Here is a 15,528-nt window from a genome sequence, read left to right on the forward strand (position 1 = left end):
TATTTCTATTATATATTATTATAGCTATTATTTTATATATAAATATAGTAGTTTATAAATACATCTGTATGCATATTTACTCCCAAAATTTCAATACAGTAATTGTCAAATATACTAATGTATCAAAATAATAACATGGAATTCGAATTCTAAGAACTTTGAAAATTCTCCTATTGATTACTTAAGAATAAGAAATAAGCTTATTTCAGTTATTTTCCTTCTTTATTGACCATCTCCATTGTTTTCTTATTAAAGGCTACCATATTAATAGCATTTTGTCAATATGTCTCAGCAACAGGGGCATAATTTTGGCCTAATTCCATGTATTTCTGGCCTTCATTACCTTGAGGTCAATATATAATGCAGTGGTTAAGGACACAGGGGCTTGAGTCAGATTGTGTCTTTTCAAATCCATGTTCTACTATTCATTTGGTGTGCTTGGTGAGCAGATTACTTATTCTAGTATCTATTTCATCATCTGTACAACACAGACAATACTAACACCTACCTTATAAGATTGGTTTTAAGGTTAAATAAAAATTATTCATGAGAAACACCAAGCACAATTTTATAACAATAAGTGTTTGATAAATGACTGTGTTTGCATTATTATTATTTACTTAATATTACTAATTGTTATACCTACCTGTTAAACCTCTGATAATTTTCTAGAGGAGGAGGAGAAAAAACCGAGTCAAGTAACTTAGAATATTTTGAAAATTTCTAGAAGAAATTGTCTTTTGGATATGAATTACCTTCTGGAAAAAAGTCTGGTGTCTGTACATGCTTGGAAGAAGGTACGCATAAAGGCGAAGAACATCAGATTCTTGCCCTGAGGAAAGTACAACATTGACCTTCCTTGCCCAAGAATGAATGATTAAAAAGTTGAAAAGGTGTGCTTGTAGATCGTTCAGGCCTTCATCTGCAACTATCAGGAAATATGGGTAACTCTCCTCCAAGAAACTTCCCCACTCTTCTGATAAGCACCCCGAAAATGTTGTTCGAACATCAATGGTGGTATTTTTCTGAAGATGAAGAATTAAAGCAGTTCTCAAAGAAAGCAGCTCAGGGAAGCTGAAATAGGCATACTCAGCATCCTGTGGAGGAGGAGGTGAAGTACATTTTATTTCAAAATTATCATTTCATCATTTAGTTGGTTAACACATCATTAAAGGCATTGAAGGAATAAAATCCAACAGTTTTGTTCTCTCTGATGGTTGGGGAATAGACCCTTAAACTCTGACTACCATCTTACAGATATTTACCGAAAAAAATCGCAGTTCGGATTTAAATGCATGTGTCTCCTTTAAGCAGGCACTTAATACTCGGAGCTTATCACGCTTACCCTTCCCGCTTTCTAATTCTTTTCCTCTCCAATTTCATTTCAGAAAGAAAAAGAACAGAAAGCAAGTGGTAGATATAAATCATCTGTATCAGGAAGCTGAGGTGAACCACTGTGTTCTAGAGGACTGCTCCAGGTTACTGCAACCCTCCTTAAGCAATAGAGATTGTCTCGTCATAACAAAATTAGGGCAGCCAACTAGATTGTAAACATTAGATTGGAAAACTAGCTCTTTATTCAAAACATGGCTGGCGAGCATTCAGCCATGTTCAGAAATGTAACAATAATTGAGACTGCAAAATGACTGAAAAGACCCACACCAAAGCTCTTTACCTTTAGATATAGGATTAGGAAGGGCGGTTATACATATCTTTATTTGAAATTGTTAAAAACTATATTAATTATATTCATAATAAAAGAGCAAACCAAAAATAGTCTTATTTTGGAAATACCTAGAACAAACCATAATAAAACACTGATTATTATTGTTAGAGACTGGGTCTCACTCTGTCACCCAGGCTGGAGTGCAGTGGTGTGATCATGGCTCACTGCAGTGTCGAACTTCCGGGCTCAAGTAATCCTCCCACCTCAGCCTCCCAAAGTGCTGGGATTACAGGCATGCACCACTGTGCCTAGCCAACAAAGCATTATTAATGACTGTCCCCAGACTCAGATATATTTTCCTCTGGGTTCATATAAATTGCCTGCTGAGTTTTGAAAACAGAAGTTGTTCTCAGAGCAGGAGAACTAGAATTCAGAGTTTAACTGGGCTGCTATTGAGGAGCTTTCTTATCCTCTCTCATGACCCCGTGTGTCCTTACAATAAAGTTCTCTTCATTCAAATAAAATGTAATCTCAAGTGTGGTGATTTCTGAATACTGAGATTGTGGGTAATGTTTTCTCTTCTTTTCTTTCAATTTTCTGAACTTCTATAGATACAATTTACTTTGTAATAAGAAAAAATATATATAAAATAATTTAGGAAATTTTAGTTTTAGTTATCATATTATAAAAAAGAACTCAACTGTCATGTTACCTCGAAGAAAACTATGGTGAATTGTCCTCCTTTGCTAATAAGATCCACAAGATAGCGTTCAACCAGATAGAAGAAATGGAGGTTCTGCCCAGGCTTAAATGATATCTCACAGATACATGTGATAAGTAATGAATCCCCATCAATCAAAAAAAATTCAGATTCAACAAAATCATTGAATAAACTGGAATATCTAAAATGAAAACAGTTAAAACAAAATCACAGACACATTAAATCATGTTCCAAAAAGGCAGCGTTCTTATTAGCTCATTATCATTATCATCAATAGCTAAATTTGCTGAGTTGTCTCATGGCAGTGTCTACACTAAGGCTTTTCAAATATATCTACATTCACAACTATCCTTCACAGGAAGAAGGCAGGATTATCCACATCTTAGGCTCAGAGAGAGCAAATTATCCAAAGCCATATGGCACAGCCTGATTGGACCACGAATCTAGTACTTGTACCCTGCATATAAACCTAAATTATATATATTTTCTGCTTAATCAAACTCAGCCCCTTACAAGTGGATTCACTGATAGCTATTGACAAATGAAGCAAGAGGAAACTGTTTCCATTTACTATCATACAGCTCTGAAAGTGCTGTGTTGAACAATCATATATACATATATAGTAGTGTACATAGTTCTATATACTGTTATATATAATACTCCATACTATATATAGATATATATAATATATCTATATATAATACATAGATACACACTGATATAAATACTGATATATATACATACACTGATACATGTATACTACATATTCAATAAATACATTAGAAAAATTTGTGAAAATTTGTTACTATTTGAAAAAACTCTCAAACCGTGTAGCCTACAAATACAAAAAAAAATTTTAAGTTAGCTATGTCATGAATGCATAAAGTATATGTAGTCTATTTTAGCATTTACTGACATAAAACATACACAGATCTATTGTAAAAGTTAAAAATTATCTAAATTTATGCACACACTTATAGACTATACATGGCACCTGTCAGAGCTGAGAGAAATGTAATAAATGTTAAGCTGCACTATTAAATCATAACTGCATAAAATTAACTCTAGTATATACTGTAATAACTTTGTAGCCACTTCTTGTTGTATTGTGGTGAGTTAGCAGTTCTTCTTCAGTAAACTTCTCTCCAAACACAGTAAAAAGTGATCTCTCAAGGTTCTTGCGTATTTTTCATCATGTTTATTGCAATATCATAAACCCTAAATAAAACCATGGAACCCATATGAAGTGCCACTAGTGATGCCAGAATGTTCCCCAAAAGCAGAGCAAGTTACGACATTACAAGAAAAAGCTGAATTGCCTGAGGTGTGTCATAGATTGATGCTTGCAGTTATAGTTGCCCACCACTTCCAGATAAATAAACCTAATGTAAGGACCATTGTAAAAAAAATTTTTTAAAGAAATTAGTGAAGGCATTGTTGCAGCAGTCATAAAAATCTTGCATTTTTTTTTTGTGAAAGACCTTTTTATCTCACATCAAAATAGAGCTTTTATGTGGGTGTGGGATTGTCTAAAAGGCATATTTATAGACTCTAATATGATTCAAGAAAAGCAAAGTAACTATAGGACAAAGCAAAAGGAAGATGAAATATCTAAAGCTGGAAAATTTAATGCCAGCACAGTATGGTTTGATAATTTTAGAAAGAAGTTTGGCTTGAAAAATGTCAAGATAACAAGAGAAGCAGCTTTATCCAACTAAGAGACAGAAGGAAATCACTGAGGGGAAAGGATATTTGCTTGAATAGGTTTTTTTAATGCAAATGAAAATATTCTGGAAAAAAAAAAAAAAACCAAAGTCACAAAGAATATTGATTAGTACAAAAGAAAAGTGAGCACCAGGATTGAGGGCAGGAAGGAATAAGCTAACTCTACTGTATTGTGCAAAGGCAGGTGGTTTTATCTTCAGGCCTGTCTTTATCTATAAAGCTGCCAATTCCTGAGACTCGAAGGGAAAAGATAAACACCAGCTGCCAGTCCTTCAGTTGTACAACAAAAAGTCCTGGACAATGAGGACACATTTTCCAAATTAGCTAAATTGATACTTTGTCCCTGATATCAGGAAGTCCCTTGCCAGTGAGGGACTGCTATTCAAAGTTCTTTTGATATTGGACAATGTCCTTGGCCACCTAGAACTCCATGAGTTCAACACCAAAGATGCTGAAGTGGTCTACTCGCCCCCAAACAAAATGTCTTTAATTCAGCCTTCAGATCAGAGTGTCATAAGAACCTTCAAGGCTCATTACACACAGTAATCTATGGAAAGAATTGTCAATGCTATGAAAGAGAAGCCTGACAGACAGAATGTTGTGAAAGTCTGGGGGGATGGCACCATTGAAGATGTCACTATTGTTACGATCCACTCCCACTTAATAAACACATTTTTGCTTCCTTATGATTTTCTTAACTTTCTATACTAAGACCAGAGAAATAAGAGGGCAGGCAGAGCCTTTGAAGGCAGGTTTTAGAATTTTCTCTTCATCCTAGAATCAAATATTAGCCATTGATGAATTTTAAGCAGGTGGCATTTTGATGGACTTTGCATTTCGAAAAGACTAGTCCAGCTACAAGATAGACAATAGATAGGGTGGTTGCAAACTTCTTGGTAGAGCAGAGAGAAAGCTACTACAGTTAAGTTTTGGAGGAGTAAAAAGTCAAACACAATCCTTTTGCAGTTCATAAATGTGATGATTGGGTTTTCATGTGTATGTGTTGGATGTGCCCTACTAACCCTTGTTACAAAGTTATCTCATTATCTGTCTGGCATGAATTTAGAAAAAAATATACAAAAATAAATTAATTAACAATAATTTTTTAGAAGTTAAACATGGATTCTCAACTGCTATAGTTGTTCAGTGCCCTTAACCCCTACATTGTTCAATGGTCAACTGTCTATACATCAGTATAAGGCCAAATAGACATACAGGGAACATGATATATGATTTCCCATCTTTATTACTGTAGTAATACTCACTCAGCTTTTGGCATTTCATTCAAAATTAACTGGGACATTTGCTGTGAAAATGTTGTAAAAACATTTCTTTCTAAATTAAAAAAAAAAAGAGAGAAACAGAATGGGTTATTTTCAATTGGTCCTTTTACAGGCGCTATCATTTAGTTATTGTTCAAGAAAGTAAAACAGTAATGTGGTTATTTTAATTCCATTAGATCTATGTAGTTTACAGAGTAACATTGTTTTATAATCTATAAATATTTTAAGTGGAAAATTACCCATTCTTGCTGCTGCCTGTGCCTCCAACCTGAACTGGCAAGTATTAAAGTTGGCAAATATCTTTTACTTTGGTATCTCTAAGTGGCAGTTCTTAATGAAAATGGCAGTCCTGCAAAAAAGAAAAGATAATGAGTCTTTATTCAACAAGTATGTATTGAATAACTACTAGATGTAAAGCAAAATATTAGACACAAGGAATACAAGAATGAACAAATCAACATTGCTGACAGCTCTCACAGAGCTTAAAGATAATTATTAATCAGATAATCATAGAAACAATGGAACATTGCAAAAAGGACAAAGTCAAGAGGTCAGAGGAAGTTTCCCTAAAGAAATAATGCTTGAGCTGAGTTCTAAGAAATAAACAATAATTAAGCAAAAAGAGAGAAAAAGTAGCATTTCTGGCAGAGGAAATATCAGAATATCATGTGTAAAAGCTCAGAGGCATGAAGGGTTGTGGGTAACACTGATTCCAGAAAGAAGCCAGTAGGGCTGCAGTGGAGACCATCCAGGAAAAGACTAGAGAGGACTAGAGAAATAAGAGAGCATGCAGAGCCTTTGAAGTCATGTTATAGAATTTTCTTTTCATCCTAGAATCAAAAAGTAGCCATTGATGGATTTTAAGCAGGTGGTATTGTGATTGGCTTTGCATTTTGAAAAGATTGGTCCAGCTACAATATAGAAAAGAATAGGATGAGAGTAAGCTTCTTAGTAGAGCAGAGAGAAAGTTACTGTGCAGGAGAGTAATGATGATAATTTGATGTAATATAGTTTGATGGTAGCTGAGATAATGAAGCTGGAGAGATGTGGATCTACTTGAAGGACATTTAGGGGATAGTTTGACATAATTTGGAATTGGATTGGATGTGGATGGAGAAGAGAGGAAAGGGGATTGTCCAGGATGACACAAGATTCTAGCTCAAGTAACAGGATGGATGACTAGGCCATTCCCTGGGCTGGGAATTTTAGAACAAGGCTACATGTCAGGAAAAGATTATGGCTGCATTTGTGAACCACCTGAATTTGACTTGCTTTCAAGATTTCCCATAAGCCATGATATGTAAGTAGTAAAATACACAAGTTTAGAGGACAAATACAAAGTCTGGACTAGATTTGAAGAGGTGAGTAAACAGTATTAACGGTAAATGAGGCCATTGGTGTAGATGAGCTTGCTAGGCCAGGGAGAGACAGCATCATGGGAGAAGAGTACTAAAAATCCACATTCGAAGATACTAATACTTAATATATCAAGAGAGGAGGAAGAGTCTGCAAAGATAATAGAGAGGAAAATACTAAAGAGGTAAATGAAAATGCACTTGAGCATTTTGCCATGGAAACTAAATACTGAGACATTTGCCATTCAATATGTTAGGGCTGTGAAACAGATAGATAGGTAGATACATACATGATTTATGGATAGATAGTAGATAGATAGTTTGATATAGATAGATATAGATAGATGATAAATACATAGATAGAGATAGATGATAGATACATAAATACATAGATAGAGATAGATGATACAGAGAGAAAGAGAGAAAGAGAGAGAGAGAGAGAGATGGATGGATAGATGGATAGATACATAGATATAGATAGATGATAGAGAGAGAGAGAGAGATTCCTATTCCATGGTGATTAACCATGCATATAAACATATAATGGTGATGCACATGCTGATGTTAAATATTACAATAACAATGCAAGGAAGTATATGACTGTAATGACAAATAAGTTTAAAGAAAAATGCAATTACTGTGGGCTCGGATGTTTAGGGACACTTAAAGGAGACACGAGCATAAGTATGGTCTCTCACTCACCCAGTTACTGTCTTATTTCAAAGATTATAGAGTATCTACACTTTACCAAACATTGTACTTGCTGAAACATATGCAAATACGCATGAAGCATGATTCTCTCCTTGTACAACCTGGGGTAGGTTTAAAGATAACTAAGTCACACTTACATCTAATTTGCTGTGTTCTAGCAGAAATGGCACAGGAAGCCATTAGAGAATTGAGAGTTCCTAAATCAGAATGAAGGGATCAGGGTCCTGTGTTCTGAGGTTTCAAGAGCAGGTTGAAAAGATGATGAAGACTTACAAAAGAATGTTGGGGAAAGTGAGAGATATAGAGATTTACTTTTCAGGTAGCAAAATCAGCATCAGTTGAATGCAAAAAGTTGCAAAACTACATGACAAGTTTGAGATCCTATGGGTTGTTCTACATGGCATAGGGCAGGGTGACTCATTGGAGATGATATTGGAAAGGGAGGTAAGAACCAGACACTGGTCTTGTGCCCAGGTAAGGAGACTAGGTATCTTCATAAAAACTCTCTGTCACCCATTTCATGCAATCCTCAACCTCACTAATTGTGCATTGGCCATACTATCTTTCTTCAACTCTCCAAATTGTACCAAGCTCAAATGGAAAAAAAATTGGTCAGTGAGAATTGAACAGGCAAGAGAGAATTAACCCCAAGTATATTACAGAAAACTTCAGAAAGTATAGCGTCAGATTTTACAAGATGAAATAAGTTAATTTACAGGTTGCCAGATGGTCACCATGCTTCTAGAGTCTCAGGAATTTTTTTATGCCACTCCTAGGACAAAATCAATATGTAACCATTTCATTTATTAAGTAGTTAGATACAAACAAATTAATAACTATTTATGTCCTGACAACTTAGAAATTGTTTTAAGAAATAATATATATAGAGTAAAAGGAATAATACAGTTTTTATAATGAAATATAACTATGACTGAGACGTGAGTGCCTGTTAAACCCTGTAAAACTTTTCAACAATAACTATGGTGACAAAATAAAACTGCCTTATGGGCAATTCCTCCTTAATTTGACAATCAAGGGATTCTATAGCCTGCCTATGGAAAGTCTGAGATCCTACAGGCTGCTCTACATGACATAGGACAGGGTATGTAAGACAGGGTGTGTAAAGCCTAATAGGCTTTCCTCTTACATGCCCTACACTAAAGTAGGCTTACACAACCTAGGCGTTCCTCTTATATACCCTCTAGCTCCCTATTAACTCTGCCCCAACACATGCACGCCCTAACACTTAAACAGAATCCACAGTCATTATCCCCACTTCTCTGTTATTTAAGGGAGAGACATGCTAGAGATCCAGCCACCTGTAGTAACTGATTATTGAATACTCACACACACACACACACATACATTAGTACCAATAGACATTTGAGGCACAAAAAAAAAAAGCAAAAATAAGAAACCAGATGAATAAGCATGATGCAGAGACAGAAAAGACCTTCAAAGTTTTCTAATTACTGCTTTCAAAGAATTAAAAATATTTCTCATAAAATAATAACAGGCTGCTAGAGAGAGAAAGAGAAAGAGAAAGCATGCAAGTGTTCATACACATTTAAAACATAATTTTACAAAGAAGAAAGTCATGTGCAGAACAATAAAATGAGCATGATGGAATTTTAAGTCAGTGATCTGGAGGGTTAAACTCCAGGAAATTTTGTAAGGGATAAAAGTAAAAGACAAAGAGATGAAAAAATTCTGAAAATACTAAAATATACAGAAATAAGTCAGTAAGCTCTTCCTCCCCCTACTAGTAATTCTAGTAGGAGATAACTAAGATTCCAAAATGAGTGGGGATAAAAATAATCAAAGATATATACTTAAACTAATATAACAATATTAGACCAGAACTAAAGAACAACATAATATGTTCAGATTGAAATGTTTCTCCAACTACTGAGTAGAAATAATGACAAAGAGAAAACTACACCTAGGCATAGGTTGTTAAAATTGCAGAGCTCCAAGAATAAAGAGAAAGAAAAGGTAAAAAGAAATGGAAGTCAGGCCATATGAGAACTAGTTTAAGGCATAAACACTGTTGGCTGACTACTTGCATTTTAATCTTGGTTCTGAAATATACTATAGTTCTACATGCTTAGACAGATATTTACCATCTCTGAGTCTCAATTTACTTATCTATAAAATTGGAACAATAATATTACTCACCTCTGATTGTGTTTTCAGTCTAATTAAATGTATGAACTGATGGATATGAATTGATTAAAATAATGCGTGGCACACAGAACTAATTAAAATAAGCAACATTCCTGGATGTTTTGATAAAATAAAGCATTTTCAAATTTCTAAAGGGAAAATAATTTGAACCTAGAATTCTGCATCTAAACAGTGATTCGATTCATGGAGAAGGCAAAAAGATGTAATTAGACTTTTAAGAAGTCATAAATTTCACCAACCATATATCCTTTTTAAATGTTATGTTCTGAAATACATATGCAGAACATGCAGGTTTGTTACACAGATATACATGTGCTATGGTGGTTAGCTGCACATATCAACCCGTCATCTACATTTTAAGCCTGGCATGCATTAGGTATTTGTCCTAATTCTCTCCCTCCCTTTGCCCCCAACTCTCCTACAGGCCCCAGTGTGTGATGTTCTCCTCCCTGTGTCCATGTGTTCTCATTGTTCCACTCCCACTTATGACTGATAACATGTAGTGTTTGGTTTTCTGTTCCTGTATTAGTTTGCTGAGAATTATGGCTTCCAGCTTTATCCATGTCCCTGCAAAGGACATGAACTCCTTCTTTTTATGACTGCACAGTGTTCCATAGTGCTGCAATCAACATATGTGTGCATGTGTCTTCATAGTAGAATGATTTATAATCCTTTGGGTATATACCCAGTAATGGGATTGCTGGGTCAAATGGTATTTCTGGTTCTAGATTCTTTAGGAATCGCCACACTGTCTTCCACAATGCCAACTATATATCTTAAATGATAATTTTATTTAAAGAGATAATACAGAAAATTGGGGAAAACTCATCAAGAATGAAGACAATCAAAAAACAATGAAACTTTGCATGATTTAGAAAAGTTAGGGGAAGCGATAAAGAAAAACAAGAGAACCCATGGTACTTCAAATTTACAAAAGTCTATTTCAAACAGTAATTTTAATAATATAGAACTCCATGTCTAAGCCTAGCAATTCCTAGATTGCTTCTACACTGAGTAATGTGTACATACTCATAATTTTGTCACTGCTGTTTACTTCTTTTTTACTGTTGACTCAACATAAAAACAAATCACAAGAATCAAATCAAATATTTTACAAACTGCTGTAAAATATGATAAACCTTGACAGTAGGAAAATAATAATATAATTAACCAATTTGGCAGTTCACAAAGGGATGAATGAAAGAAAAATAAATATGAATGCTAAATTCTTCATCTTTCACAGCAGGAAGTCCAGCAATAGCATCTGAAGACAATATATGAAAAAAATAATGGTTTATGGAATCAAGAAATTATCCTGCTTTTCTTCTAAGTACTGCACCATTGCAGTACCAAAGAGTAGATACAAGAGCGATTCATTTCTATAAATAATGCAGCTAATAAACACAGAAGGAATGAGAGAATATCACCCTTTTACAACTCCTAATGAATTAACAGATCTTAGTATTTTTAAATGATAGCACAACAAAAATAGAGGCAAGTGTCTGCACCGTCACTGAAGTACTGTAGTTCCCCCAGCCAAAAAAAAAAAACAAAAAACAAAAAAACAAAACTTGGGAGGCCAAGGAAGGCAGATCACCTGAGGTCAGGAGTTCAAGACCAGACTGGCCAACATGGTGAAACCCCATCTCTACTAAAAATACAGAAATTAGCTGGGCGTAGTGACAGGCACCTGTAATCCCAGCTACTTGGGAGGCTGAGGCAGAAGAATCACTTGAACCTGGGAGGCAGAGGCTGCAGTGAACTGAGATCAAGCCACTGCATTCCAGCCTGGGCAACAGAGCAAGACTCCATCTCAAAAAAAAAAAAAAAAAAAAAAAAAAAAAAAAAAAAAAAAAAAAATAAAAAAAAAAAAAAAAAAAACCTGAATCTGATCAAAACGCTAGTAGTAATGATTAATTTACAAGAAGTTTAGAGGCCAATAAAATATGTTAAATGACACCACAGGGATTAGGACACACACACACCCAACAGGACACACACATACAAAAACAAACAAGCAATCATGAGACCACACATCTTACAAATGAATAAATTAAAAGGGGATGAAGAAATTGCAAAAACCTTATAAGGCTTACCATCCAATCACAGTAGTCTCTTAACCATATTCTGATTCAAACAATCTTAAGAAGGAAGAAGAAAAGGAGGAAGAGAAATGGAAAAGAGAAAAAAGGAGGGAAGAGGAAAGGTGGAAAGGGGAGGTAAAGAGGAAAAAATGGGGGCAAGGGAAGGGAAAGGAAATCATGTATTCTGCATTGGAACAAAATGGTGGAGCTACTTGATGAAAGGCATCAAGCTCCTGAAACCCTGCCTGGGAGAGCTGGTGGGTTAAAAATGGCTTCCAGTACCCGGTATAACCCTCTCCCTTTGAGTGTGGGCAGGACCTGTGAATTTAATGGCATAGTCTCTTTAATGATTCCGTTATATTATGTAAGACTTCATCATAGTAGACTAGGGAGATTCCCCCAAAGAAGGCTTATACCTTCTTAAAGGTGTAAGCCACCTTGGTGTGAGAAGGCCACTGTAGCTAAGATCTCAGGGTGAAATCTAAAGACATGGGAATCCCCAGCCAACAGCCAGGAAGAAAGCAGGTAACCTCAGTCCTTTAGCTGCAAGAAACTGAATTCTTCCAACAACCCGAATGAGCACCCATGGCGTCCCGTGAGAATACCGCTCTGACAAACACCTTGATTTCAGCTCGATGAGATGCTGAGCAGAGAACTCAGTTTACCCATGCCTGGGATTCTGATCCATAGCAATTGTAAAATAATAAACTTGTAATGTTTTAAGCCACTATACCTGCCCTTTGACCAGGAATAAATTATTCTGTTACTGGAGTAAGAAATAAATTTCTATTGTCTTAAGCCACTGAAATGTAAGGGCGCACAGAAATTACCTGGAGGATCTTATTAATAAATACAGATTCTGATTCTACAAGTCTGGAGCAGGGATTGAAGGTGGAAGCCTCTTGCTGCTGTCGATGTACAGGTTTTACTGGCTGTGCTCGGATATGATGTCCCTTAATTTCTCCTCAACCTCCATTACCCAGCTTCCACCTTTGAAGGGGACTCCTTAAATGCCTAAGCACTCCTCTCTCTCTCAGACTTCAGGCCTTTGCAGCGTTCATCAAGATTGTCCTTTCCTCCGCCCCTCCCCACGCCTGGCCTCCCAGGGCCAGCAGAGGGCCTGTGCACCACTGCCTTGCGAGCCCAGGAGACTCCTCAGCTTCCCGCGCCCGGAGCCACCTGCGCCACCTCCCTGTCCGGTCCGTTAAAGAACACCTTGAACTCCCACAAGACAGCTCCGCCCCAGGCTCTTCCAAAGGGACATCCCCGGCTCCTCACCGCGGACTCAGGACCGGCGGTGTCCAAAGACCCGCGAGCTGCGCTCCCGCGGGGAAGGAGTGAAACAGACACCTAGTGCAGAGCCCAGGTGGAAGCTCCAGGTTACCCCAGCCCTGGCCTAGGACTGGGCGCTCTGAGCCACCGCAGCCCGTCTTTTATGCCTGCAGGAGTTTCGGTTTCCTTTCTCCTCTCAGAAGCACTTAGGTTTCAGTTTCCCTTCAGCACGAATTAGGCGAGGCACATTTGTGGAAAGTTTAGCATCCTTCCCTTCAGTCAGAATCTTAAGAAAGGGAGCATGGCGAGATGTTAGTTAAAGGGTATGAAGTTACAATAGCTAGGAAGAACTAGTTCTGGTATTCTATTTTGCAGTAGGGTGTGTATAGTTAACAATAATGCATATTTCAAAATAGCTAGAAGAGAGAATTTTGAATATTCTCATCACAAAGAAATAGTAAAGTTTTGAGCTAATGGATTGGCTAATTATCCTTTGATCATCACACAATGTATACACATGTTGAAACATCACATTGTACCCCAGAAATACGTGCAATTGTTATGTGTCAATTAAAAATAAAATGAAACTAAAAAAAAAATAAAACCTTAGAGAGACAAAAGCAATAAAAATGGGCTTTGGAATTTGGGCATAAATATAGAGTAAATTCAGGCAGAAAAATTTGTAACATCTCAACAAGATAAAATCAAGAAGAGTTAGAATTTAGGAATAGATAAAATGTAAAAGACACTGTGGAATCTGAAACCCCGCAATGAAATGGTAGATCTTGCTGCTTCTACTTGTATGCAAAAAGAAAAAAGAAAGTATGTAACAATACATGAACTTTGAGTTTCTGTTATGAGAAGCTGATGATTACTGTTCTGCATAAACTGTAATTGGTACTTTCATGGGCCAAGAATCAACATTAAAAAATAAATTGAAAATGCAGAATGGTCACATTTATTTCTGCCTTAAATTGATGAAATGTTCTCTTAATTTTTGCCTGTTGATACTTGCAATGTGGGTTTCAATACTCATCTCCTTTCCTTTCAGTGTCCTAGTATGCTTGATTTCATTAATGCTATAAATGTGCAAATATATTGGAAATAGAAGAGGGTGAGGAGGAAAGACAACAGTGAATTTGAGTAATCACGGTGATAAGAAGCTACAGGCTGCTTTGTCTACAAGGAAAGGAAAGAGCCAAGAAGCTACAGGCACTGCTTCACAGGGAACACAGAACACAGCTAGTAGTGAATGATACTTTGTCTTGTGAAAAATTAGAGAGTCAAGTTGTTAAAAGAGGGGGATATGGGGAAGGAGGACATTTCTCACATCCATCAGGCAATTACTTGTTTATTCATTTGTTCAGAAATTCACGTGTTTGTTAGTGATGAGATTAAGAAAGAAAATAAAAGAGTCTAGAATTTAACACATGATTTATCTTAAATCAGCCAATATTCCTGTCTCCTTCACTGTGATCTCTGATGTACCTGCCTGGGGTAGGCTGCATGATACCCTGCACTCCTCCCTCCAAAAGAGACCAAAATCCTAATTCCTGGAACCTATGAATATGGTAACTTTCATAGCAAAAGTAACTTTGCAAAATAGATTAAATAAGAATCTTTAGAAGAGGAGATAACCCCTTACCCAGGATTATCCAGGTGGGCCCAAGGTCATCAGAAGGGCCCTTACAAGAGGGAGACGAGTTCAAGAGGGCGATGTGATGATAGAAACAGTCAGTGACAGAAGGTGGGGACACTACACAGACGGCTTTGAAAACAGTGGAAGGGACCACAGGCCAAGGAGTCAGTTGGTCTCTAGAAACTACCAAAGGCAAGGAAACATTGTTTTTTTCTACAGCCTCCAGAAATCAGCCCTGATAACACCTTGACTTCAGCCCAGAGAGACTGATTTTGAACCTCTGAGCTCAGAACTGTAAGAGAACAAACTTGTGTGGTATTAAGCCACTAAATTTGTGGTAATTTGTTACAGCAGCCATAGAGAACTAATACAGTATTATGAACTATATTGTAGGAAATGAATAACATATTTGCAAACAGCAGAAATAATGGATTGTGTTATAATAAGAGGTAGAATTAATTCAGAAGGCTACTATGTGCTAAGCAATATGCTAGTACCATATCAATGATCACAGCAAGTTCATGAGGTGTGTACTATGATTTCTGTCTCTTCTGTAGACAAGAAAAATAAAGCTTAGAGGGACAAAACAGCGAGTAAATTATACTAAGATTCAAAACTCTGTCTAACCCAATGGTCTATCTACCATATTCTCTATTACATAAATTCATCAAATGCTTCAAATTCTACAACTGAAAGTGTTTCAACTAGTGGACAAATGATTTTATTTTGCTTAAATTATAAAGTTTTTTAGAATATATGATGTTCCATGGTTGTTTTGAGTTTCAGTGACTTTGGATTTATCAGATGAGGGTTCAAGGAAACCTTGACTCATCCTCTTCAATTTTCCACCCCAAAGTATGTAAACACACAGAAACTTTAGACTGT

At 36.3% G+C, this 15,528-nt stretch overlaps 1 protein-coding gene across 1 annotated transcript in view; it reads right to left on the reverse strand.

Annotated features, from left to right (window-relative positions):
- Positions 1-13,192, reverse strand: part of DDX60 (DExD/H-box helicase 60) — a 107,034-nt gene extending 93,842 nt beyond the window's left edge. The window contains exons 1-5 of the mRNA XM_017887891.1: positions 13,011-13,192; positions 5,635-5,744; positions 5,378-5,447; positions 2,379-2,568; positions 756-1,097 (exon numbers count right to left, since the gene is read on the reverse strand). Coding sequence (XP_017743380.1) covers positions 756-1,097; positions 2,379-2,568; positions 5,378-5,447; positions 5,635-5,638 — 606 coding nt within the window. The 5' untranslated portion in view covers positions 5,639-5,744; positions 13,011-13,192. The remainder of the gene's footprint in view (positions 1-755; positions 1,098-2,378; positions 2,569-5,377; positions 5,448-5,634; positions 5,745-13,010) is intronic.
- Positions 13,193-15,528: the final 2,336 nt, after the last annotated feature.

This window comes from Rhinopithecus bieti, unplaced genomic scaffold (assembly GCF_001698545.2).
Source record: "Rhinopithecus bieti isolate Rb0 unplaced genomic scaffold, ASM169854v2 scaffold_16999, whole genome shotgun sequence".
Classification (NCBI taxonomy): domain Eukaryota; kingdom Metazoa; phylum Chordata; class Mammalia; order Primates; family Cercopithecidae; genus Rhinopithecus; species Rhinopithecus bieti.